Source organism: Calonectris borealis, chromosome 5 (assembly GCF_964195595.1).
Source record: "Calonectris borealis chromosome 5, bCalBor7.hap1.2, whole genome shotgun sequence".
Taxonomy (NCBI): domain Eukaryota; kingdom Metazoa; phylum Chordata; class Aves; order Procellariiformes; family Procellariidae; genus Calonectris; species Calonectris borealis.
Genome location: NC_134316.1, coordinates 12,956,760 through 12,983,094, shown reverse-complemented (window position 1 = coordinate 12,983,094; position 26,335 = coordinate 12,956,760). Strand labels below are relative to the sequence as shown.

The 26,335-nt window shown below is 41.3% G+C and overlaps 3 protein-coding genes across 16 annotated transcripts in view; 2 read left to right on the top strand and 1 right to left on the bottom strand.

The window, feature by feature from the left end:
• The first annotated feature begins 432 nt into the window (after positions 1-432).
• Positions 433-12,989, top strand: ZNF839 (zinc finger protein 839). 3 transcript variants are annotated; one of them, XM_075151049.1, is made up of 8 exons: positions 433-1,253; positions 2,169-3,101; positions 5,243-5,494; positions 6,251-6,343; positions 6,689-6,841; positions 8,555-8,695; positions 9,711-9,849; positions 11,622-12,989. In XM_075151049.1, exons 1-8 carry the CDS (start codon positions 525-527, stop codon positions 12,596-12,598), a joined length of 3,417 nt encoding a protein of 1,138 aa, XP_075007150.1. In that variant the 5' UTR covers positions 433-524; the 3' UTR covers positions 12,599-12,989. The 3 variants fall into 3 exon arrangements, with proteins under 3 accessions (XP_075007150.1, XP_075007149.1, XP_075007148.1); XM_075151048.1 differs by having other exon boundaries at positions 441-1,253; positions 8,555-8,644; XM_075151047.1 differs by having other exon boundaries at positions 442-1,253; positions 2,172-3,101.
• Positions 12,990-15,038: 2,049 nt separating this feature from the next.
• On the bottom strand, positions 15,039-22,530 carry CINP (cyclin dependent kinase 2 interacting protein). Of its 2 annotated transcripts, XR_012673807.1 has the most exons (6): positions 22,447-22,530; positions 21,189-21,357; positions 19,891-20,017; positions 18,194-18,323; positions 16,510-16,787; positions 15,039-15,859 (listed from the first exon to the last, which is right to left on the bottom strand). XR_012673807.1 is itself a non-coding variant. In XM_075151070.1 (5 exons), exons 1-5 carry the CDS (start codon positions 22,451-22,453, stop codon positions 16,585-16,587), a joined length of 636 nt encoding a protein of 211 aa, XP_075007171.1. In that variant the 5' UTR covers positions 22,454-22,530; the 3' UTR covers positions 16,466-16,584. The 2 variants fall into 2 exon arrangements, 1 of the variants encoding a protein (XP_075007171.1); XM_075151070.1 differs by lacking the exon at positions 15,039-15,859 and having other exon boundaries at positions 16,466-16,787.
• TECPR2 (tectonin beta-propeller repeat containing 2) overlaps positions 22,509-26,335 on the top strand; it is a 61,894-nt gene continuing 58,067 nt past the window's right edge. For 8 of the 11 annotated variants that reach the window (XR_012673794.1, XR_012673797.1, XR_012673796.1 and 5 more), the window contains exon 1: positions 22,524-22,632. The gene's annotated coding sequence lies outside the window, so the exon portion shown is untranslated. Of the gene's footprint in view, positions 22,633-22,858; positions 23,270-26,335 lie in introns of those variants that run through there. The other 3 variants (XM_075151045.1, XM_075151042.1, XM_075151041.1) reach the window with 3 other exon arrangements.

The following is a 26,335-nucleotide window of genomic DNA, read 5'->3' as shown; positions in this document are numbered from 1 at the left end:
GCCTGGGCCGACCGTGGCAGAGCGTGGATTCCTATTTCGGCGAGGGCGGCTGCCGTGCTGGCCGGCCTGCAGCGTGCTCGGGTCACCCCTTCAGGCGCGTTTTCTTCCATGAGGGTTTCACTTCACGCGTGGTACACGCTCGCTTGCCGCCTGCTTGTCGGTTTTACTCCCCGGGGGCGTGCGAAACCCCACCGAGCGAGTGACGAGTCGCGGAGTGCATACTTAAGAGAGGGAAGCCGAACTCGCGTTAACTCCCTGCAGCCGGTTGATATCACTCGTGGATCCCACCCGCGGCCCCGCGCTCCGGGCGCGAACCGCGCCCTGCCCCGCCCGCCGCACCTCCGAAGGCTTTTGCCCCCGCGAGGCCGCCGTCGGTGCCGGGCGGCCCCGCCCCAGGGGCGCGGCAGGCCGCTGCCGGGGGCGCCATTGGCCCGCGTGCCGCCGGTGCCCCTCGCTTCGCCCCGCGCCTCCGAGACCTCCCCGGGGGGGGCCGATGCGGCTCCCGCCCGCTGACGCCTGCCAAGATGGCGGCTCCTGAGGAGGGGGGCACCGAGGCGCCGCCGCCCCCTCCTCCCGCTGAAGACGAGCCCCCCGGAGGGGCGGCCGCCGCCTGCGGGGCTCCCCTCAGCGTGGCGGCGGGCAGGGCCGCCCGGCCGGCGGCGGAGGGGGAGGGCGGGGGCGCAGGGGGCCCCGTCGGCCCGCCGCCCCCCGCGGAGGGCCCGGAGCTGCTGGAGGCGACGGAGGAGTTGGCGCAGAGCTTGGCCGCCCTGGAAGCCGGCGCGGCGGCGGCCGGCACCGTCCTCTACCTGCAGGCGGACGGGAGCCTGGTGGAGGGCGCGGGGCTGAGCTCTGAGGAGCAGCGGCGGCTGCTGGAGCAGCTGCTGGCCGCCGCCGAGAGCCCGGGGCCGGGCCCGGCGGAGCCGCCGCCCCCGCCGCCTCGGCACGCCGCCACGCTGCTGGCCCCCGCGGAGCTCCAGCGGGTCATCGAGCAAGTGAGCAAGGCCCAGGAGCAGCAGAAGCCGCCGCCGCCGGCAGCCGCCCCGCTGGAGCCCTGCCCGGGGCCGCCGCCCTGCCGCGGCGGGGGGTGCCTGCCGCCCCGGGACGCTGGCCCGCTGCCGCCGCAGGCCTGCGGGGCCGCCCCGCCACTGGCCAGCATCATGCACAACGCCGCCCAGCAGCTGCAGAGCGTGGCCCAGCAGGTCGCCCTGCAGCAGGGCAAATCCATGGCGGCCGCCCGGCTCCTCCCGCAGAAGGTAACCGGGGCGGGGGCTGGGGAGGGAGGGAGCCTGCGGCGCCCGTTTGGTGATGAAATCCACCGCCGAGGGCAGGTCCCGGGGGGGTTTTAAGGTTTTTTAATTTTTTTATTTTGGCTTTCACACCTGCCCTTGGGTGTAGACTCGAGTCTCGCAGCTGAAAGACACAACTTTCAACGTGGATTAGAAAAATCCGTGTTTGAACGTAGATACTAGCTGTGGTCAGTATTTCGGTCCGACGACAAGTGCAGCTAAAACAGCTTAGAAGAGCTGTTTCATAGTGGTTAAGTGGTGATGCAGAGGTAGATAATGCGTGTCCCTCTTACAGAAGGTGACAGTACTTGGGCTTTCAGCCCACGTTTTGCGGTGCAGGGCTTGTCAAGTGATTGGTTCGAGCTGTAGCAGAAATTTGGGTGAGGAGGAGAGACTATGAGGGAGCTGAACAGTAACACGTGCCTCCTCTTAATCAGCATCAGAAAGTTTTTTTGAACTGAGCCCTTACTACGGTATGTCCTGGATCTGGTATTTGGCCTGTGTCATTTGGCAGACTATAGTTCTCCTGCGTTTGGTTTGCTGAAGGTTATGAATCTGCCTAGGTGATGGCATTGACTCTGCTATTCTAGAACAGGCCTGCTAGCAGGGAACAAAGCTGTGACATGGCCTGAGAGCAAACTTTACATGCTTTAGTTGAAGAGCAGTCAGTAAATGTGCAGGAAAGCCTGTAGCTTGAAGGAAGGGAATCTGTGCTTTGATGTTAGATCTGAGCTTTGATGCGTTAAAATGGAAAACTAATGATGCGCATTGGTTTCCTCATGCTTTGCTTTAAGGGCATGTGAGTATCATCTTGATAAGTATTGTCTTTATTTATAAATACTGTATTTGTGTAATCTCAACTCTTCCTTTTTTCCACAAAAGCAGCTGGAAGCCATTTGTGTCCAAGTTCAGCCAGGACAGATGAAGGAAACTGAAAGGCCAATGCCATCATTGGCACCAATCCAGTCCAAAACTATAACGCTGAGTCAGTCGGTTGGTAGAAATTCTAGCATACCAGGACTTGGCATTATTAATCCCCAGATAATTAGGATACAGCCTGTTACAGGAACTGAACAGCAGCAGCAGCTATTCCTGCATAGTTCTTCCGAGTCTCCAATTCAGTTGCTTATGCAGAGACCTTTACCATCTCTTGGATCAGTGTCTGTGAACAAGATTCCCACATCTAAGATGCTAAATGGAGAGAAAGCTACATGTGCCACAGTATCGGCTACAAGGTCTCCAAATATTACCATGGTTGCAGCCAGTTCAGCAAATACTCTGATACCATGCCTTGAAAAAAACCAAAAAGATGACAAGTTAAAAAAATCCTTGAAAGTGAAAACTCGTTCTGGACGGATTTCACGCCCCCCCAAATACAAAGCTAAAGATTATAAATTCATTAAAATGGAGGATTTGGCTGATGGTCATCAGTCTGATTCTGATGACTATTCTGAGCTGAGTATAGAAGATGATGAAGAAGGAAAGGTGAAGGGAAAGGATGCATTATTCAGTTCTTCAAATTATAATCTGAAACCCAAAATGTTTAAATGTCAGACTTGTGAAAAATCCTATATAGGAAAAGGAGGATTAGCAAGACATTATAAACTTAACCCAGGCCATGGGCAGCTGGAGTCTTCACCTCAAAAAATACCTTTAAATAAGCCTAATGGAAGTATATTTGTGGACAATGCCTGTGGAATAAGAGAGGAAACGATGAGTCCAGCACATTTGGATTCAATTGCTGTCACTTTAAATAATGAAAATGCACTAGCTACCAATCTGGAAGAAACTGTTAATTCGAAGGCTGGAGAACAGGTAAAGTGTGTTACTTAGAAAAGCTATCAGTTCTGTAGAAAGTAGAATGGCAGTTTGGTGGCTGCATATTGTACTCATTCATCTGAGTTCCTGTTGACAACAGTATAAGTATTTTTGAAAAGACTTAAGGTAGGGATTTAAATGCATGTCAGTTCAGTAGGGTGTGTCATTAGTAAAATGTAGAAGTCTTGTACTCCTCAGAAATATCCACTGATATACTAAATTAAAAAAAATTCCTATTGAAGTGCTTTAAAAATCGAATTACTCTCTCTTGCAATGTTGCAGGAACAGTATTCTTGCACAGACACGTGAAACAAAATATTCACTGAGTGTTAATTTGTTACTGGTTTTCTGACACAGTTTTCGGCTTGAAAAAACCTTGTCTGTGTAAATAACATTCTTCTCTGCATTCGGGTAAGAATACTATGCTGTTCAGTTACAGCCTTTAGCATGATAGACAGCAAGACATCATTTGCTTTATCAATTTCTGTTACTGAAATAGAGATTTTTCTGTGATTAACGCTTATTTGGAATCCAACAGTGGACCGCAGCTTTTCCTAGAGCAGGTTTTGAAAGTGTGGCTTAGCTACCCCTGCAAACCAAACACTTTGGTGAAACTTGATTCTTTGGTTTGGAAGCTACTTTAGCTGCAAATTTTTTTCTGTGGTGTTTTAAGCTGGTCACTTCAAAGTAAAATTTCTCTTTTTTAATATTAAAATGACTCTAATACCTTGCAGCAAGAGCTAATACAGCTGCTGTCTAGGAAAAAATACTCTCTTAGATGTAGCAGTGTCACATTACTTTTAATTGTAAATGTGAAGTTGTTCTCAGAAATGTGAAAATTTACAGCTTAAGATGCCAATGCAGCAAACAAACCTCCCCCATCCTTTACACTCCTCTATCATTGGAAAAAGAGAATTGTAGAATACTGAAGTCTGCTCTCTGTATTATATAGTTGTTACTTCCCTGTGCAGCACTTATTTTACCCAGGATGATGGGAATTTAGAAAAATTTCAGTCAGTCTTATACATAATACTACTACTGACTGCTAGATTGCTGTTGTACCTGCTACTTTTAACTAGCAAATACGGATTCTACAAACCTGCACTCTCATTGATTTGTTACAGTTTTTGGTCAGGTAAATGCTTTCTATAAAGAATAGCAGGATTATTAAAACGGCCCCATTGATACAGACAGGAAAGCAATCAAGATCCCCATGCTCAACCTAGTCTATGTCATAGTTAGAACTAATTTAGTAATTTAATCCCTGGATAGAACTGACATAAATTTTCCCTTTTTAGAGCTTTCCTAATCACTAGAATAGTAGGGAGCTACTGAATGTTGGGATGAAAATGTACTGATTATGAAAAGAAGCCTGATATACCTCAGTACTATTGTAAACTCCTCTTTTAAAAAATACTGGGCCATTTTTAGAAATCCTAGCTTGGAAGGGAAGGCAAGACGTGTTCAGTAAGAAATTACTGCTGTGATCACTAAAAAAATTTTGCACTGAAATCACAATGATAACAATACAAAATGTACTTCGAGTTTGCTGTGTGGTCTTATAACAGGAGCCACTTCTTAGCTGTGTTCTTAGGGAAGACTAAGGATTTTGAAACATGAAAACTGGGTAATATATTTTGATTTTTAGTTACCGGGCTTGTCACTATTCATGGCTGTTCAGAGTTTTTGTCTTTCATATAAAGTCTTCATGCTTTGACGTGGTTACAATGAAACCCAAACTTTTCTTTGGGTGTGTTTTACTGCTAATAAAGATTTATTTCTACAACCTCTTTATTTGAAGAGGACATATTTTACTTCAAAAATATTAAACATATTTAACTGACATAAAACAGCTCTTTAATTATATTCCCTTAATCTCTGTGTTTTGTATGACATTTTGTGGATCAAAAATGCTAACTTTGCAAATAATGGCGTATATGTGTTGCAGAAGTAGCAGTCTTACTAATGTGTTGGATTTATTCCACAGCTTTCTTTGCAGTTATGCTTGTATCCAGCTTTGCATTTATTTAATGTGCTATTTATTGTTTGCATAGATGAAGAACTTAATTCTAAAATTGTCTTTCTCAAAACATTGTTTAAAATGGTGAATAAGTAGTTTTCTCTTTCTTTTAATTAAGACTTGTAAGTCTGCAGAAAGCAGACACTTGTTGGCAGAACAACAAAACGAAACCAGTTCAGGACACCGGGGACCCATAACACCAAAAGGACCTGGAAGACCCAGACGACCAAAGAGACGTGGTCGACCAAGGATGGGTGGAAGATCTAGGTGTTCTGGAAGGCTTAGCAGACCTGGTCAGTCCCCTTCAAAGTCACTTAGTAGTGTGTCAGCAGAACACAATGTATTCAGAAGAAAAGCTAGGTTAAAAGAGGTATGGTTCTCTTCTGCAATTACTTCACAAGTATCTTCCCCCTTGCCCTTTTTTTTTTATTATTTTTTGGATCACTTATTTCCAAGGAATCATTTTCAAAAAGACTGATTTTTTTACATCCTTGTGTACTGACAAGATGAAAGCCTAAGACGTCTTCTAAGAAGAAAACATTAAGTTGTCTTTAAGGAAAAAATACTTCTAGCAGAACACTGGACAAAGGGAAAATGGGAACTCAGTCTGGAAAGGGACTTTTGATGTGTAGATATCTTCTCGCTATCCTTTTTCTGGAGCAGGAAAGTTACTAGCTAGTAGTATGTATCTCCTCCAACACAGTAAAAAGAAACCCAACTGAAGTTGGGCAACATCAAAAAAGAAAAAGACAAAAAAATATAACCAACCACAAAGAAGCTCTTGGGGGAGGATAGAATGGGGATTAAAATTCATGCAACTAACACTATGTTTTGTTTGTCTCCTGTGTGTTGTGAAAGATCCTTTATGGCTACTAAATCTACTGATGTTGCTCTTCTTTCTATGAGTTGGCAACATTTGTGGGACTGAGTTTTGTCTGTATATGGGTAGTAACTGTTTTGAGGTTTTCTAACTTACCTTGTTTGGTATGTTTGCATCTATTCTCAAAGCTGCTTAAATATATAGTGTATCTTTCAAAAAAAGTAGTGGTATTTTATGTTCTGAATGTGGGATGCATAACCTCTGTAGGCTACTCTGCCCTAATAAACTCATTCTGGCTTTTGACAGCTGATACAACAATGTGATAATGAAGACTTAATGGAGCTGGCTCTCCCACGTCTTACAAAGCTTGTTACAGTATATGAATTTCTGTTGATGAAGGTGAGTTTTTTTTATGTAAAAATGTTAAATTATTTTAGGGAGACTTCCATTAGTATATATAAAAAGATTCCTTTAGAGATGTATCTGAATTTCCTAAGTTAGAATTGTGCAGAATGTAGATGTTCTACACATCACTTCAGTCTTACACAGGCAAAACTCTGGTAGGTCTCTTGATTGAAAGCCTTGCTTTTTGCTACCTGGTTCAGTGGCATTTTTGAATATTCCATAATATTTTGACTTGAATATTTCTATTTTAAAATGTTGAACAAAACAAACGGACAGATTTCATCTTTTTTACAATATAGGGAGGGGGAAACAAACCCTTTTTTCCCCTTTTATTTCTAGGTTGAAAAAGGGTATCCAGCCAAAGCTTACTTCCCAGATGTGTATAGGGAATTCGAAGACTTGCATAATATGGTAAAGAAAATGGCTTACGATCACCTCAGTAATTCTGATTTGCTGAGTGGCCAACAGCCTGTTGAAATAAAAGATGCTAAGGTAATAAAGCACTCTATTTGGAACTGTGATTTTTTTGTTGTTGTTATTTTGTTTTATTTATTTTAGATGCTTTGCGTTTTTATTTTTCTCTGATAAGCTTTGTCATCCTCGTAAAGTTATTTGAAGAAAACATGGGTTTTGGTGAGCAAAAATAGACATTATTGTAAAAAGTCCCAGCAACTAACCGAAGAGAAAAATAAATCCATAAAAATACAATTCTACCTTATAGCAGTAGATACAGCTAGAAATACAAAAAAAAAAACCCTCTAGCAGCGCTGATATCTGTCTTGCGTATCTAGGGTAGTATGAAGCTGCATGTTACTGCAAGGTGTATTTAGCATTAACTGCTAATAAAAGTACATCTTGATGTTTGATTAGAAAGGAGGGGTCTATATTTAAAATGAGCAGCCTTGATTTAAAGGGATAGGTGGTTTCATTGCAAAATGAGGACAAACTGAATGCATCTATGCAGTTCACCGTCGTACTAACAAATATGAAAGGTTACATTAATAAAACTGCAAACTATTATTTCAGTGACTCTTCAGATTTACCGTATATGCAGCTGTATCTAGAAAGACAATGTAGGTTTGGTTTTCTGGGTTTTTTTGGGTTTTTTTTGTTTTGTTTTGTTTTTAATGTGGATCTGTTTATCCTTATGGATCCTTATCGATCTATGTTCCCCTTGCTTAGAATAAAACAGCTCTTTGTACATAACATATTTTTGGTTTTCCCTTCTCTGTTTCCAGTAGTGAAAACACTATTTTGTATACTATCTCCACCAAAATTTCTAAATGATGTGGTCATTAAGGTACATCAGCACTGAACTTGCAACTACTATGAGAGGGGAGCATACTGGAAAACTCAGAGTAGGGATGGTGGAGATAAGATTTTGGTTCTTATAATTATCCTAGTTTAAAAAATGAAGTCCTGTATGGACTGTTAGCAGTGGCTAATATCTATTTTTCAGAATAAATCGTGATGTTCACTGTACGCACTAAAAAACTTTCTAGAATTACTGTGCTCATCTGGCTATTTTGTAATTAACACTGATGTTTCTCTTTGGAGAAACAAAGTTGCACAAATTAAAGGGATTCTGGCAGCCCCAAACCTCTTTCTTGCTTCTCTTCAGTGTTAATGTGCCGCCTTAATATAGAATTATGCTCTCATATTAAAAAAAAAAAAAACAACAAAACCCCAAACCAAAAAAACCCACAAAACCAAAAAAAACCAAACCAAACCCCCAAACAAACAAACAAACAAAACCCAACCCAGCCTGGAGAAGTTGTATGGTAGCACACCTACATAAGGATGAAGCACAGGAATGAAATGGGCGGGGGAAATCCTTAACTACTAAGAGGTACTCTTAAACAGGAAGACTTAAATGTTTTTTACATAGTGGAGAGCCTCGACAGTTTTCTTTATTAAACTCTGCTCTTAGTAACTGTCTCTGGATTCTATATATAACCATTGTACTCAAAATTCTTTTGAGTTTGCCTGTTAATATTCACCTTCACATGAAGGTCGTGTTCTATTAATATGGAGGCTAGTAGAAAACATGGGAGTCTAAATACTTCATTGAGCTGTAATGATTGGTTATTAGACTAGACCCCGTGTAGTTCTAGTTCAGTTTTAAGAAAAATCAGTATTTCGGCATTTATGTATTCAGATTGGAGAGGCTAACTTTTACTTTTTTTCCTATAACTGTTTTTAAAGGTTGCTGAATCACTAGGAATTACAGAAATACTCACTGGAGAACGAAAGACGCAAGGTGTAGACTCTTGTTCACAATGTATAATTAAAATGGTTAGTGAGCAAGTGCCTGTGGAGATACTGGGACAAAAACGGTTAGCTGAGGTATGGAATACCTTTGTGAAAAGTAAAAATGAAACTAAGACAAATTAAAACTTGTTAAAACAGATAATTATTCCTTACAAAATCTAACTAGTATTATCTGACTCGTGTTAAAGTAAGGCTTTCATGGTGTTTGGAAATACTTAAAGAAGTACTCTCTATCGGGGTATCATAGCAGAGCATATGAACTAGCTGGCTAAAGATGTACTTTGGGAAGACACTTGGTAGCATTCAGGACAGAATCTGAAAGGCTTACAGGTAATGTCATGATACAAGGAAGAAATAATCTTGTTGAGACGCTAGTAAGTGGGGGCCCCACAGTGAGAAGGATCCCTGGATTCTAATAACTTGTGTTGGAGTAAATGGGCTAAGCTACAGCAGGCTCAGATGTTGGAGAAGTGGTTGCTCTGCTAATCGGTGGTAGGTAAAGGTGCATGAAAACAGTTCCTTTCTTTCTAACAAGTCAGTTGACCAGATTTAGTCTGTTTACAGCTGTAGCAGGGAGCTATATTTCCTCTTCTTGAAAATCACATCTCTGTGGTCCGTCCCCTTAACTGTTCTACTTTTTGTTTAATCCGGAGTTGTTTCTGGTGGTGGATAAACAGACTAGTGCTTTTCCATTTTCTGCCTGTGGTTAAATTTAAAGAGCTGATCAGTCTTTCTTCATTAACCAAACAGTGCTGGGCAGGCTGTTCACAGCCCTTTACTGAAGTTGAAGAGAGAGCTTATAGCAGGTTTCATGCCATACAGCTAATCAGAAAGGCTCAAAGAGAGGCTTTGATGTTGAGGCAAAGGCAGATTGTTTCAACCAAATATCAAAAGTAATCAGTGGCATTTTGGCGAAGTGTGAGGGCTGTGTTTGAATCCTTACCTTTTAGGGAAGACCTTTAGTGTAAAATCCTGTTTTCAGGGAGAGTATCGATTCATTGCCATGAAGTGCCCACAGTTAGTTTGTGATATTTTCCAATATTGTCAGCTGTTACAGTGGCAGCCAGTTAATTATCTCTTGTATTGACAGAGCTCAGGGGAGGAGCTGTTGCCATCAGCCAAAAGGACCAAGTTAGAAGACATAATGGAGAATGTGAATAATGCTTATGCCAGTCAAGATGAAGTGAAAGAAAAGAGTGGGAATTTGTGTGCACTGTTTGAAAAAGATGGTAACCTCTTCATATTTTCCAATTCTGTTCTGTTCGTGGAGGAGCTGAACAAATCTCTTTGTTCTTCAAGCTACTGTGGTTTTTGTCTTAAGGTTTAATTTCTTAACTTGCTTCCCAAGTCCTTCAAAAGCAGCTGTTTAACTGGAAAGGCCTCATAGGGGCGGGGAAAGTTATGGATGATATAGACCACAGTAGCTCAATTCTGAATGCATGATAATCCAGTTATTGATACTACTACAGTCCTGTCCTCTACTGTGTGCTTCCTGAATCCTTCCTGTCCACCCTATCCCTTATAGCGGAGATGGTGCACGACCTTTGTGTCAGCAGTGGGAGAGCAGAGGAGGAGGAAGCAGTGTGCGTGTCCTTCCTCTTTGCCCTAGCAGGCTGCAATAGCAGAATCATCAGAGCTTTGTGGATCCTGGGGGAAGGGGAGAGCTGGTGCAGGCTGTCCTGTACCCCAGAGGAGATGCTGGACCTGAAGATTGGAATTGAGGTGCCATTTTTCACCACAGTCTTTGGGTGGTTGCCTTTCTTTTTATCCCTCCTTTGTCTTTATTCCCCCTGCCCCTCAGATTGGCAGGGTAACAGTGGATTAGAAAGGAAAGTGAGATGGGTCCCCACCTGTAATCTCCCAAAACTCCACTGGTCTTTTACGTGAAAGTGTTGCAGTAATTCAGAGGCGTTATGATCACTGTTGTGAAAGATTCCAACCTTTACCATCTCTAGTAATAGTGTGTATCAGTACTGTCCTCTTGCTTTGTAAATATCTTTTTTTGGTGGTGCTGTAAGCTGCTTTGCTTTTGCCCTTTGCATGTCTTCCTGTCAATGGTTGTGTTTTTGTTTCCCCCCTTATTTTATTTCTCTTTCTCTAAAAGGCTCTGTGCATGATCATGCTCATTTCTTGTTGCATTATGATTTTCTTCTGGGCTATGAGTTTTTAAAATTTTGTTTCACTTTGCAACTGCTAGTAGGGCTTTTGCTAGTCTACAGTACAAAAAGTTAAAAATGGTCCCTTCTGCAGCATTAGGCTCCTTTGTTGTGCAGCGATATCTTTCATAACAAAAAAACCCAACAACCTACTTGTTCCTTTTAATCTTCAATAATAAAAACTGACAGCTCATGCTACTGCAGCTTAGTAGTTATTGTTCAACTACCTACTGGGTTTGTGACCTGGCTTTTGGTTCAGGTCAAATAACTGGTGAAACACACTAGATTTCTAGTGTTTTTTACCTTTTCTGTCACAGGACGAAAGTGCTCTTGGGGCTGTTAGCACAGCTAATTAGATATGTAGTACCTTGATGACACATCCGAGTCCCGGATGAGCTTGATTATTAACAGAAATTTTATCAAGTTTAAATGCTTCTGTCAATTTACTAATGGTAATGGGGATGAGCAGCTGACAACTTTGTGCCTGGTATATTCTTTATCTTTTAATGTTACTGGCTGTATGCAGATGGAAAAAATTGAGTTTGACTTTCAGCCCAGGTTGTTTTCAGGATTAACAGAAAAATGCTGCTTCTAATGTAAAGTCCGTTGGCATGGAAATATTCAATAATATTTCAGTATCCAAAAATTTCTGAAGTATTTTTATACCGGCTTTCTCAGTGGGAAGTGCTGTGAAACTCTTGTAAGGTGCTTCAGGTTTGCTAATTTGGGGGGAAGAAAGGAGGGAAGTAGTCTAGCTTTTCCTCCAAAATTATTGCTGAAAAGTAATTTTTTGGACATGCGATATTAGATTGCCCAACAAAATGACATTTCTTTCACCTTTTCAGGTTTTAATCCATTAAATGGAGAGATCCTGCTTTCAGAAGATGGGCATATCACTTGCTGCACAACTGGAAGTACATTACCGACAGCAGAGGAACATAATTCACTTGCTGATTCAGGAGTTAGAATCGATGCTGAAAATTCAGGTACCTTCTCCCAGACTGTGAGAATGAGGATAGAGTATTCCCAACCTGTGAACATACAGGGACCAGATATGGCAGGTGATGCATCTCTGCTACATACTGAAGTTGTATTGCCTGTTGAAGCAGATGGCTCACCTGAATTAGTTCAAGCGCACTTTGTGAGCGAGAACACAGCAGGTGGACTGTCAGCTCCTGAACTTTGCAACTCTGCGTCGGAGAACGCAATGGGCACTCAGAGCGCTAACTTACCAACAAGTGAAGAAAATGGTCACAATCAAAAATATCAGAAACTGCAAGAAGAAAACCATAATTTTGCAATTAAAGAACATTCTGAACAGCTTCATAACGCTGATATGACTGATGAGATGCAGGAACTTGAAAAAGTTTTTTCAACAAACATTGTGCCAATAAACTACCCACACAGTGCCCAGACTGAGTTGCACCAGAACCCTGTCCAGGAAGCATCCCCGTCGGCTCATGTGAACCATGAAAACACGAATGAATTTTCTTGTGGGACAGAGGAACAACATGAGCTGGAGAATACAGTTACTGTAGATGAAACTGTAGCCTTTGAGATTACTGATGAGAGCCATGATTTTTTGTCTCAGGGACATGAACAGATTTTTATTCAGACTTCAGATGGGCTTATCCTGTCTCATCCAGATACTGTTTTGTCTCAGGCAGAAGGTATCGTTATTGTAACTGATTCCAATGGTACTACAATGCACATTCGCACACCTGAGGGGATACCTTTGGAAACCGTGGAAGCACTACTGGCAATGGAAGCAGATGGCCAAAGTGAAGATATTTTGCTCTCGCAAAGTGAATTGGAGCCATAAATTAGAAAACTGTATATGCTTTCTTCTGGAAAAGACTGACTCTTATAAAATGTATATTTTTCTAATGTGAATACTGAAATAATTGAAATTTAACTTATTTGTAAACTGTTTCTATGCCCTGTACTTTTTATAACTTATGTTTATATAAATCTAGCAGCATTGCAACCAAAAATTCTAGAATTAACATCGTTCTATTTGCTTTATATGTTGGGGGTGGGTGGAAAGTGGAAATCTGTCAACCCTAAAACTGTTGCACTATTCCCTTTTGTTACATAATTCCTTTTCTCTCTAGCCATCTAAAAATGCAGTAAGTTGTACTGCTGTTCAGCAGTGTTGTGCTGTGTGCTGGCAAGCTGTATATGGGTAGAATAAAAACTATATTAAAAATGTGCGTTTTCTTTGCCACTGAGATTACAAAACACTTTGTTATTGCACTTTCTTAAAGCTAGCTTGAATATTCGTTAGCATCTAGACTTCATGCACAAAAATCTGCCTGGAAAAATGGGCAGTTTTAAATATAATTCACACTTGTGCATTCCAGGAACAATGTGACAGCCTAGCTGATCCTTACTTAAATAAGCATCCACTGAGCTAGAGACAAAAATAGCTTCAAACAAGATCTGATTTGTACTGAACTGTTGGAAATGTATTTAAGTATGCTTGTCTAATGTTCAGCCACACCTTTAAAAATTGCTGTTACTTTGTCAGAAATGGGAAGGTGCATAAATAGCGATCTGATTTTCCTTAATGAGATACCAAATTCTTTTTTTACTTTAGTCTGTGATGGCCTATTTTTGTTAGACGTGTCTTTTTCTTTCAGATGATGCATCCTTTATCAGTTCTAAGCTTTGACCTTCCTAGTAACTCCACACTGCCCTGTACTATTTAATCATAATAAAAAGGTATCCTTGACTATAATCCCTGTTTATACAGACAGAAAACTTACCAAATTACGTACCTACTGCTATCTTCCATTTTTGTCGTACTTTCAGTATGTTGCTTGGATGATATTTTTGTGGAGACCTCCTAGCAGCTTCTTGTCCAAGGCACTGTCAGTTCTTTCAAGAAGCTTAGCAGGTGAAAAAGAACAGCCTTAAATGACCAGTATCTTTATTTTGTTCATGAGCTATTGTAGACATTACTGAAAACTGGTGACATACCTTTAAAAAGTGTGTGTCGCCTCATTGCTAAATACATGAGGCTACTGAGATAACTGGACAAAGCGGCTAAAAGGACCTGTAATATGCAGGAGAACTGTTCTTAAATCAAGTATGAACATTGATTTTTTTGTGGTCTTGTTACTGAGGAAAAATTTACACTAAAATTAAATCTAAAAAAGAGAGAGGACAATTTAGAGATGAAACATCTGCTCTACTGTATCTCTTTAACATAGTTGGGTTTGATTTTGTTTGGTTGGTTAGTTTTTGCTGTTTTTTTTTTTTCCTTGGTTGCCTAAGTAGAAGATTAATTTAATAGCCAAAACACTCCATTTTGTGTGGATGTGAAAGATGTCATCATATGTTAGTGAGCTCCTGTCTGGTGGTTGGGTTTATGGTGTAGTTTTTGTTTTGGGTTTTTTCTCCTCTTTTTTTAGGAGGTGGTAATGGTCAGAGGATACAGGCCTACCTTATGAAGAGATACCATACAAAGCAAGGTTCTGCTGGTCTTTCAAAGTCTTTGACTGCAGAGAGCAATTCTTTATTACACTCTTTTGTACTGAGTGTCTAATAACTAGGTCTGAGGGCTTCAAATGTAACAATCAACTGCTTAGAGCGATAATGGCAAAACATCTCTGCAAAGATTTTGCAGTAATCTTCCTTTGTCCCATAGCAGTCAATGAGCAAGGGGGGGTCTGTGAATATGAAGACTCCTTCCTGAAGAGCCTATTTCCTCTAAGAAACAAGAACAAACCACAATTTCCACCTGTGCAGAAAATGAAAATCTGCTTCAATTCTGCCTTCCCTATTGATTTGCACATGCTGGGAAATACAATACCCCTACTCTCATCTTAAAAGAACAATTCTATAAGTGAATCAACCCTATCTCCTTGGAAAATATTTTTCAGGTGTGAAGGTGTTTCCATAGTGACAAGGGTCTGGCCCTACTCAGATAAATTAAGGTGGCTGTTAAACTAGGTGGATCGCTTGCACAGAAAAATAATAAAACCCAACAAAGCTATTCATAACTGATTGTATTCTCCTTGAGCTACAGCAGAATTTCTTTTTAGACACTGGCAATATGGGGTAAGAATAGGACGCTATTAAGCTGTCAGAAACAACCTCGTTGTTGAATAGAGCAACATGTCGAGAAAGCTTTTCCAATTCATGTCTGTCTGTTCCATTATTGCAGGAAACTCATGTATTTCCCTCACCGAGCTTATGGGGTTTCAGCTCAGAACTAGTTCAGTAAGTGACCCTACTTTTCCTATCAGAAATCTGTTCCAAAATCTCTCACTGTTTTAATTAGATTTTTCTAGTGTCAAACCACAGCCATTACAGTCATTTCACAGCAGTGTGCATTTTGTGTTACTGTCTTCTAGTTCAAATAGTTGTTTCAAGGAGAATCAAGGCTAAACATCTGTCAGGGCACAACATTGAGTCAACAGCACTTAGAAACACTACATAATTGTGTGAAATAGGAGATCTAAATCAACAGTTATATTGGAGCAGGTCATACAGGCAATCAGTAAGTGGGAGGAATTTAGATTGTTAATCATAACGAAGTAAGCAGAAGGCCTAAATTCACTACACATTAGGGATTTAACTAAAAATTTGATGACACAACTGTGTAGTTTCCACATCGTAATACACTTTTCTGAAAAGTGCCAATTTACAATAGCAGCTAACAGTTATTAAAGGCTGGGTAAGTGTAGCAGTGTCTCCATGCTACCCAGGTCCGACATGACAGTATGCTACAGAGATTATTACGTCTTTAGGAGTGAAAGCAAGTAAGGGTATTGAATTCCACTTCAGCATTTAGCTTTTGCATTAATTGTTTCTCCTAAACACGCCCTCTACTCTCTTTTCCAAGAAAGCAGCATGAAAAAGAAAAGCAAGAATTTGAGCCACCGATTCTTGTCATGTAAACTGCTAACCAAAAATACAGAGGGGGCACACCTTTAAACCAAAACCACTTGACATCAGAAACAGCAATCCAAGGAAAAACTCACTGAGCCCCATGACAGGAAGCAAACAAAACGGGATAAGGACATGGCTGGAGCAGGTCTTGATTTTAGTCAACAGATGCTTTCATGAAACATCTCTAAAAGAAAAAAGTTACGATGAATTAAAAGAGACAAGACCTTTTCATACAATGACTGTGGAATAGTGAGTTGTACTAAACCTTCCCAGTGTGCTAGTTCAGGCTTGGACCACTCTTTAAGGGTGAGGTACCTAACCACACTATAATCAAAACCAAACCAGAATTTACACTAATGTCTGCGACAGCATTTCAGAACCACATACCAAACTATGTGGATCCTTTTGAATCCACTTTTGGATCCTGTCTTTTGTACTTTACTTTCCTTTTCCCCATTTATAAAGCAAGTACAAAAGCACGAGCCCTGTTAAGTCATGAAAAAAAAAAACCCACGGAAGATCAAGAAGTGCTGAATTTCTATGGCGAAAGGGACAATGTAGGTATTACAGACTCTCAAGCTTTGGAAAGTAGTTAAATTCTTTGCTCTAGGTGCCTATGTGCATTGAATCCCCCCCAGACCACCAAGCAGTGCCTACTTCTTTCTGATTATAGGGGACTTGGCCTCCTACCTGTAGCCTCTCTATTGCACTTCAAATGGATAAAGCAACAAAACCAGATTGTACCATGCAGAAAAAGGAGTATCAGCTGAGACAAAATAATAAATACAAATAGAGAAAAATATTTTTAATAAGTTTTACAAAAACTCAACTTACTTGGTAAGCCTTGCAATTTGCCATTTCAGTTTCATGTAAGCATCATTAGAGGCAAGCCACGCAACATTTGAAATTCTAGCACTGTCTATGTCCTGTTTCCAGCAGCATGGCTTCAAGTAGTAGTTTGCCGCTGTTCTCAATGTAAGGCTGGTATAACCACGATGATAAATAGACCATCATCAGATCCTGGTCAGCAGAATGAGCAATTTCTTGTACAATTGTTTGCTTGAGTTGTAGTTCCTTCTTGTACATTTCAGACAGCTTCAGAGAAACCTCATCTGAAATGGATTGAAAAACCAAGCACATTGACCAGAACATTTCAGCAATTCTCTAGGAGTTAAATTATACTTGTAATATGTCGATCATTTAAAAAAAACCCTACCTTACATAAGCTATTCCCCATGTGTAGACATCTTGGTTTTTACAGCATTAATAATGTTTGTACACTAGAATATAAAACACGAAACGATTTCCTCAGCTTTTGGATATATTTTATACACTTGTGATTTTGAATGAATGAATTAATGAATGAATGATTCCCTTTTAATTCTAGAGTAAGCAGGGGTATTGATTCTCAGGACCCACTGTAAAATTAGCAATTATAGCTATTCTTTCAAATAACTGAAATTTTATTTTAATGCTATCTTGAAATACAAACTTCACATTTTAGAGTCACTGTTGATTTTAGCTAATGTAAAGGATGTCCTCACATGCTGTCAGGCACTTTAGCAATGCGTGATCACCAATAAGTGATACCAATAGTGAAAAGTAATAGTAAAACAAAACAAGAGACCAAAACTGAAGTGCGTAATGTAAAAAATAATATTGTTACTAGTTATGTTAGTAATACTGGTAGGGGAGGTAAAATCTATTTATGTAATAATCTTTAATTGTTTGACTTGCTAAAAAATAACCACACAAGTTATTTTTAAAGATAATCTGATCTTGTGTTTCTAACTTAGCCTGAACTATCACTACCTTCAGGAGGATTTAGTCTTTCATGGAGTAGAGAGCATCACTACATGATTCAGTCACAACGAGCATTTTGACAGCAGTTGTCTTTGTCATTCTTACCCTTTTAAGCTGGCAGAAACTAATACGTAAGGTTCCTGCTAACTTGTGGTAGTAAAGTAAGAAGGACGGCTCCACAAAGGTATGATCAAGTGAATGCTAAAAGGATTGATATTAACAGTAGACAGTAACTGAACATTTCTTTACTTGTCTTGACTGACATTGAGATCAGAGGAATTTTTCTCTGGCTGCCTGAGAATTAAGTGAAGTATGGCTTCTTCTTTGCATTCAAGGATTTCATTTCAGTGTCAAGTAACAAGTCAAGTCAGTTAAGCCTACGCCTCAACACTACCAAGTTGCACGTATGTCTCTCTCTACAAAGGATGTGGCTGTTGCAGCTTGGACACTGTAAGCTGCTGACAAGCTTAGTTTTATGCTGTAATTGTTGCATGTCAGACAACACTTGGCAATTCATACAAGCAGTCATCAGCAGTAACCCTAAGCCAAGCAGTGCATTCATGTGTTTATTGATTAGTTAATTATAAAGGAGACAGATACACTCTCCCTCCCTCTAAGGCAAGACATCCAGATAAAAGGGTTTATTTTCCAGTCCTAAATTAGATGACATCAACAACACAATGCAATTAGCTAAGATAATCAATATTTTACTTACAGAAGTACAGTGTGGGCCATGTATGAAAGAAGGGTGCTGTGCAATTCCCAGCTCCATTGTGGAATTTTTCCAAGTCACAGATTGCTTTAGTAGTCGAAGTAAGCTTTTCCATTTTCAGCTGTATTTTTGTCTGAAAATGATGAACATGTAATGTTAATGAACATCTCAGGAACATTAGGCTACTATAATCTTAAACATTTTCTTAAAACACACCATTTCTGAAGACTATTTAGTCTTAGCGTTTCTAACTCACTTTTTTTAACTCCAGACAGGAATCAAAGCTGGAATTTATATACAGATTTAATATGAGATACACTAAAATTTTGAATACTGCAGATATGACTTACTGACTTTGATTTTGCATAATTATTTTGTTTCCCCCATGTAGAAATATATTAAAGCACACTCGCATTTTTTTACCTCTCTCTGGGTTTTTCCGATAGCAAATTAGTACTGGGGAAAAACAACAGACTGCCTACGAACAAGTGTGGCACAAGCCCTATAAACACATGCTTTCTTACATTACCATGTCAAGATGACTTAAATTTGTTTTCAAAAGATCAGTGGCAGGTGAGAAAAGCAGCTCAAGCTAAAACTGACAATATATCTAGGCTGATTTAACAGCTTGCTTCGAAAAACAGGTCATTCCATCCACTTCCTTCATGTTCACCTGACCGTGTGTATTACTGACTAATATTTACAACAAAATGGAGCTTGCAGGCAGTTATCTTTAAGTCAAGAAGCTAAAATATAGATATTTCTGTAAACTCATAAGCTGGTATAGACTCATAAGGAATGAAAAAATACGTCTGGAGTAGCTCTGTTTAGTATCCAATCTAACAGTGGCTGCTTAGAGTCCTGTTACTCAGGTGTGATAAAAAATTGCATCAACACACTTGGTAGTCTGAATACAAAACTACCTCAAGGAAAAAAAAAGAAAAAAAACAAATTACTGTTACTTTTTCCCACAAAATAAAATTTGAGGAAAATCTAGCTGCTTTCGTGCTTATTCTAAATACTGGACTGGTATCCTGTCTATATAAAAAACCAGATCTATCATCTTTTTAATGGGCCTCCTATGGCAGAAGGCTGTAAAAGTTATTTTTAGTAAGAATTTTAAATTACAAAAAAAATTTTTTTTTTCCTGTCAAACTGACAGGTGACATGAATTCCTAGCAATGTATCCAGAAAAAAGGAGGGTTACATAATAATTATCTTACTCTACCCTCTAGAGAAGGAGTTCTGCACAGAAAATGCAAGTAGGCAAAATAAAAATATAACTGCATCATGTCTGATCAAAGATAGCTGCAAGGATATGATGGTAGGTAAAGCATTTATGCTTTTGCTTTACGCTTTGTTGTTTGTTTTGTTCTAAACAGAGGGAATATTCAGAATGAGAAAACAGGTGCAGTTTTAGAATGCATTTTTTGTATGACTCATTTTCAGAAGATCACTTTATAAAGGGAGGAATAGAATTATAAGCAGAAGACAGATGTAAAACCAACTTGCAAATTTATCAATCAAGCAAATGAACGGTGCACACTGGATTTATAATCATTTAGGTTTGAAGCCAAAGAACAATGAATAAAAATCCCAATTTTCTGTTTATAACAAATACTTGAGGACATTTCCTTATGTCATACTTGAACACACTTGGAATTGATTCATATTGACTAAGATTGAAAAATGAGCATTACCATATGCTTTAAGGTCTCAAGTAATTCTGCACAGCAATTGGCCAGTTCTTCATTGTATTTTGGAGTTGGCTTTTCAGATTCTGTGGCACTCTTATCACATGCTATCTCCAGTTTGTTGTCTTGAAATCTAAAATAGAAACATAAGGCAGAGTAAACAACTGCATATAGGTTTACTCGAGCTCTGCAGATTTGAAATCCATGTGGTCTGATCCTACAAAATCACTTTCTCACAGGCTGTTCATGAGAATTCCCACATAAAAATAGTAAGAGACATAGCTAGCCATGTGAGCAATTGGGGTTGGTACCATAATCTTCAAAGGAACATAGAATTACTCTACCTTAGAGCATGTGCTTGAAAAAACAGTTGCAGGTGTTAAGATAACACCTCTTCCCATTTTACCTTGCCGCTGTGTTGGAGGTTATTCTCTCATAATGGACAAGTAGGCTTCAGCTGCTCCAGCTGACAATCTGGTGCCTCACCACAGACTCACCTTCACGCACAATTTAAGCTAAGACATTTAACGGTGAACCCAGAGCAGCTCATGCGCAGACACCTCTCCTGTCTTGCTGACTTTCCCACAGAAGCTGTAAACTTAGACAGGGGCGAGGGAGCTGCTAAAGAGTGAAAGCAACATCTGACACATTGCAGCAAAATATTCCTCAGCTTGTACCTGTCAGACAAACCCTGTTCAGCTGTCAGGACTCTGGAGAAGTTTATTCTCAAAACCCTGTTAGTTACAGGTTTTTCTTTACAGCATGAAGATAATGGCTCTACCAAAGTGTTTTTTTGGAGATTTGTTTGTTTGTTTGTTTGTTTTTAAATCATCACTGTTTTAACTTTTTTGTCTATATAAATCACCGATTCTTTCTTAAAATCTGCTGAACTTTTGACTTGAGTGAAATTTGGTAATACTGGCCTCAGTGTAAATATGCAAAAGAGTAAGGGAACTCACATGGGCTGAGATCTATAGGATTAGATTCTAACTCTATACATTATATAAGTATTTTAAATATCCATTATGCTTGATTACATATAATAAACATTTTCCATTTCTTGCAAATATCATTACTTTATGAGATTATTTTAATCTTTATGAGACATTTATTATTTGAATGTAAATAGTTTATGTAACCAAAAAGTGCAACTGCTGAGTTTGATCTAAGAGTTAGCTTATCCACTCTGACATGTTCTTTCCCCCATCTCCAAAAAGAATTTTCTAGTGAAGAAAACAGATTAATTCCTCAATAAAGGCAATCTTTATGCTGTCTTTACATGTATGTGTTATTAGGATACTTACTGCTCACTGATCTTCATGTTGACTATTTTGTTTGCCGTAGTAAATCCATTATCATTCAGTCTCTCCCATTTCATCATTAAATTATGCCAGTCTGCTGCATTATCTTTAATTTTTCTTGCACTGACAGATAAAACAGGTCTTCTTGGAGTACCATCAGCAGGACTTTTTGCTATATAAGAAAATAAAGAAATTCAAGTCATTTAAAGCATACAGAAACAAATCAGCGTGCTGTCCGGCAGCTGTTTGTGTGAATGATTTCCTTGCTTTACTGCTGAGTATTGATTAAAGTAAAATGGAATTTGCATTAACTATCTTCAGTCATGAAATCTAATTCCTCATCTACGAGCCTTATCACTATTTACAAGAAAATCACGCTATCTAAAAACGCAAGCATGTTCTGAGATGTGATATTGTAACACGGAGAGTAGCGGCTTTGCTGTGTGACCAATCTAGCAGTCTCCTGTCAATGTACCACAGTCAAATGCTAGCGCAGCGTACGACGATAAGAGATCACGGCAACGATTCCTGTGTGCATGCCGTGCTCATGCCACGAACGTCTGAATTAATTCACGTCCGCACGTGAGCGTGGAGTGTTTGGGAGACAGCCGGGTCCCACTGAAGACGGTGGGTGCTTCACCACCGAGCGTAACGCCCGCGCGTCACCACGTGTCGGCGGAGGAGCGCGCAGCACCGGGAACCCGCTGTATGCCACTGCTTACACGCGAGCGTCACCTCAGCGGGGGAGCTGCGAGCAGCCGCCTCTGCCCAGCGCCTCCAGCCGCACCTTCACGCCCCGGGTCCTGCCCCGGCAGGCGGGGGGCTGCAGGCCCGGCGCGGAGCCGAGTGCTGCACCCGCCGCCCCGCCCGCACGTTTGCTGGTTTTAACTTTCATTCACAGAAACACTTGAAAAGCGGTCACAAACGTGAAGCCCGCACACACGGGTGTCACTCGCTTCTCCTGGCGGGACGAGCGGGGTGCTGGGCACCTTCCTCGCCCGCACCCGCATCCACGCGTGAAAGTAACACGCCGGCGGGCTGGCAGGGCGCAACAGACACAGACACCTCATTAGTTTACTCAGGAGGCACCAGGGCCAGGACCAAGACCCGGCCTGTGGCTGCTCCCCACTGCCCCAGGCCCGGCCCTGGCCCCCCCCCACCCCTCGCTCCCACCCAGGGGGAGCAGCCGGCCCCGGGACCCGGCCGATGTCGCCGCTCGACGGGGCGACAGCCTCAGCCCCCCCGGGCCGCTCTCACTCACCCGCCATGGCGGCGCCCCGCCGCCCCGCGGAAGTGCGCTCACGTCCGGCCCCGCCCAGGCCCGGCCCCGCCGAGCGGCGCAGGCAGCCGGGGCCGCCGCCGCTGCCTCGGGGCCTGGGCGACGCCGCGCTCTCTCCCTCCACCTCCCCCTCGCCAGCAGCTATGGCCGCCCCGCGCCCCTGAGGAGGTGAGTGGAGCCGCGTCTCCGCGGAGACGGGTGGAAGCTGCCCGAGGGTCTGCTCCGGCTCTCGCTCCCCTCCCCGGCTGCCGCAAGCGGGGCCTGCCGCGGCCGCCTGTTGCGGCCGGGCTGAGCGGGTGAGCACGGCGCGGTGAGGGGGAGCGGGCCGGCTCTCCCGCCCGTCTCCTGGGGGCTCGCCTTCGGAGAGCGCTGGCGTGAGGGTGTGTTTGTGGCGTTTGGGGAGGGCGGCGGGCTCCGGCGGGGAGCGAGGCGGCTGTTACGCTCCCGCGGAGCGGCTGGAGGGGCTTCGCCCGCCCCTCCCGGCCCGGCTGGGGCTCTGGGTCTGGGCGGTAAATCCGGCATAAGCTGAGGTAAAGCCAGCGGGAAAGCGAGGCGGTGTTGCTGGCTGTCCCTCCCGGAGCCCCCGGCTGTGTTCTTCCTCCCCTGCCAGGAGCTGCAACGCCTCTAGTGCTAGGAGGCAGCGTATTAGGAAGGAATGGTTTGAAACATCTGCCAGAATATAGAAATACATGGAAGGAAGGAAGGAAGGAAAGTTTCCTAGAGGAACTGGGTGTCCCAGGACCATCAGAGTAAAGCCTGGTTTCCGCTGCCCCCCTTGGCGTACCTGCCTGCGCAGTGACCCTAGGTGCTCCTTCTTGTGCACTTTCCGTGTCTGTCACCTAAGTTTGCTGTTTGTTTGTGGGTTTTTTTTTCTTTCAAAAGAAACTCTTCTGAGCCAAAAATGCAACATTAAATGAGTTGTGTAAAGCGATGCATGTGTTAATCAGGTTATCGCGACCTGTGTGCTGGCTGGTCCTCTGCCTGCAAACGGGATGCATGAAAGCAGAGCTCTTTGTTTCAGTGGGCTGTGAATTTGTGTTCTCCCCTCTGCGTGGCAGCTGTTTGCTGGGAAAAGCTCTGGGTATGTGGCAGTCGGATAGCCTGCTCCTTAGGCTAAAAATGTGAGAAGTATTAAAAAATAAAACCGCTTTTCTTTTTAGTTGGCCGGATCTAGCTGAGATTAGAGACTGTTGTGTTTAGCTGTGGCCACATATATGAGTTTGTCCATACTTTGAAGAGCTTAAATTTAAGTTTTTATGCCAAAGAATAAAAAAAACAGAGCTGTTTTCCCTCTTGTACAGACAGGACACTTGGGCTCAGAGAAATGCAGTGACAGCTTTAGCCTCCTGCAGTCAATCTGTGGCATGCCCTGGCACTGAACCTTTAGCCACTGCCTATCTGTTTAACCATGGGATTATCTCTCGCTTAGTTGGCTCTGTTAGGCAGCGTTGAGTCTTATTCCTGTTTCTGACACCAGAGAAAATTTTAAAAAGTTTGCTTTTCAAAACATGGCCTTGAATGCAATATTTAAAAGCTTGTTGTGAACTTTGTGAGTTGAGAAGGAAGGACTCTCTTTGTCTGGTGATTGTTTTTGATGTGCAACATAAGGTATTTTTCTCTACTTTATCTCTGCTGCAGGATAGCTGCTTAGCACAAGCTGATTTGCACTATACAGCTGTTATGTACTTCAGAGTAACTGTGGCTGACACAGTGAACGTGCGTGTCCAGTTCCAAAATCTGGCTGGGAAAATAGGTTATATCCACTGTTTGCCTTTGATTAATGAAGTAGGAAAAACAGATAACATATAATCCTAAAGCTGTTAATAAAGAGGAAGAGACTACATGTGATACACAACTGTGATTAGGGGGATGTTGAAGACTTTAGGCTCAAAAGTAGAGAATTATGGTGTTTGTGCAGAGTTTTTGAATACATAGGCCACATTGCAATTCTCTAGTTCTTTATACATTTGTTTTATGTAGATAAAATTACTTAATTAGCAGTATTTTTAGTAAAGTGATGATTTGAGCTTTCAGTTATATGTTTTCACACAAGCAGTGCAAGTGTTTTGTTAGTCTGTAAACGACTCAAGATGAAACTAATTTGTGTATCATGGCAAGAAATTATAGTCTATTAATACATTTTTTGATTGTACAGGGTGAATGGGTTATAGAGAACAAAATTTAATTTTTTTACAGCTTTGCCATCAGAGAAGATTGATAAGATTGTATATAAATTTTATGAACAGTGAGAACCCTAACTTGACAGCAGGTTTTTTTCAGTTTAACTTAGTATATGAGAAGAAATAATTCCTCCCAGTTTTTTTTATGGGGGGGAAAAACCCCTATAAACTCTCTCTTTTTTTTCTCTTTTTAGATTAAGTGTAAACTTACAGAACATGCATCAGGTTGCAGATAGGGTTGTTGTAGAGGAAAGAGTAATAGTCTTTTGTGGATAATAGAAATTTCCATAATTCCATAGTTTATAATGAATTATTATGTTTTTAACAGTTTCGTTGAGCTGGAAGGGTAAGTAGTGGAAACTAAGAGAGAGAATGAATTTTGAGGACTTAGAAGGTCCTTTGGCAACTGGGCAGTGTGGGCTGGTTCCAGCTATGAGAGCAGCTTGGGATGATGACAGATGTGAATTGTAGGAGTGACAAAGGGACTTAAAAAACAAAATATGTGAAATTCATGAGGCAGTAGCTGGGGAGTAGTAGAAGTTGAGATTAGACAGAAGAAGATTTGTACATGTGAGACTCAGGGCAAAGAATGGTTTTTATTTTATTAGAAAGAAAGAGGAAAAAAAAAGACCAGCAGCTAGTAAAATTACGAAACTAGCAAAGCAGCATGTTTGGAACAGCAAACGAGACTTTAGCAGTGGGTTCTCTTTTTATTTAGTTGACTGTAGATAGAAGGTAGTAAATGCTGAAGGAAAGGGCAGGAGACCTAAAATATGGGATAGGAAATAGATGGTGGGTGTGTGAAAATATTGTAGAAGAGTGGTGACGCACTGAGGTTATCTGTTAACTTAGTAAACGACTCTGAAAGGAATTCTTCATTCAAAAATATTTTGGACACATTAATCCGCTAATCCTTGTGATGTTTTATGAAATAGGTGTCATGACAGGTAGTAAACACCGGAGGAGAGTGGAATTAATGTCTAAGGTCTAGCAAGCAGTAAAATTTATCACAATTAAGAACATCTGATAACTGCTGCTGGCTTATTTTCTGGCATTTTTTGTAACACAGATAAAATATGGGTCCAGTAACCAATCTTTGTTCCTGAGGTCTTGTCTACCATGGGCTTGAATGGGTAATGTCATGCAAGTAATCCCTTTGGATTTAGTGGAATTGTATGTTGACAGCAAGTGTTGCAGGGCCCAAAGCCAGCATGCTGAATCCTCTTGCACAATAACTGAAATAGTCTGAAAATTGAGACATCAGAGTTTTTCACAGTAACGGAGATATTAAACTAGAGCAGCTATATTTTTTCTAATTTGGTTGGTATATACCAAAAGCAATATTTGAAGCTGCCAAATACCGTTTTCCATCCTTAGAGAAATAAAAACTAGGCACAATAGGACATATCACACAAATTGCAATAGGAATACTTTACAGGATAATTTTGAGCATTTAGAAGTCTTTCTAACTTCAACTGGCATATTTCTGTTTTTTATCTCTCTAAGGAAGTTATAACTCTGCTGAAGCTTAGGAAAATCTTCAATGTTACGGGCTTAAACAACAGTAGAAAACTTTCGTCTTTACAGAAATCCAAAATTCTTGTCTTGGAAAACTGCAAGTATTTTTGGCAGATTCTAAACCATTCTGTTAATTGGACTTGCTCGTGGCAAAATAAAATTCAAGTAGTGAA

Bases quoted from the DNA above. Each gene is read 5' to 3' on its own strand.
- ZNF839 (XM_075151049.1), top strand. From the start codon at position 525: ATGGCGGCTCCTGAGGAGGGGGGCACCGAGGCGCCGCCGCCCCCTCCT. The intron at 5,495-6,250 runs GTATGGTTCTCT...GGCTTTTGACAG, and splicing joins GAAAAGCTAGGTTAAAAGAG to CTGATACAACAATGTGATAA. The intron at 8,696-9,710 runs GTATGGAATACC...TTGTATTGACAG, and splicing joins GACAAAAACGGTTAGCTGAG to AGCTCAGGGGAGGAGCTGTT.
- CINP (XM_075151070.1), bottom strand. The intron at 18,324-19,890 runs GTAATGCTCATT...CATCATTTTCAG, and splicing joins TTGAGACCTTAAAGCATATG to ACAAAAATACAGCTGAAAAT. The intron at 16,788-18,193 runs GTAAGTAAAATA...AATCCATTTCAG, and splicing joins ATGGCCCACACTGTACTTCT to ATGAGGTTTCTCTGAAGCTG.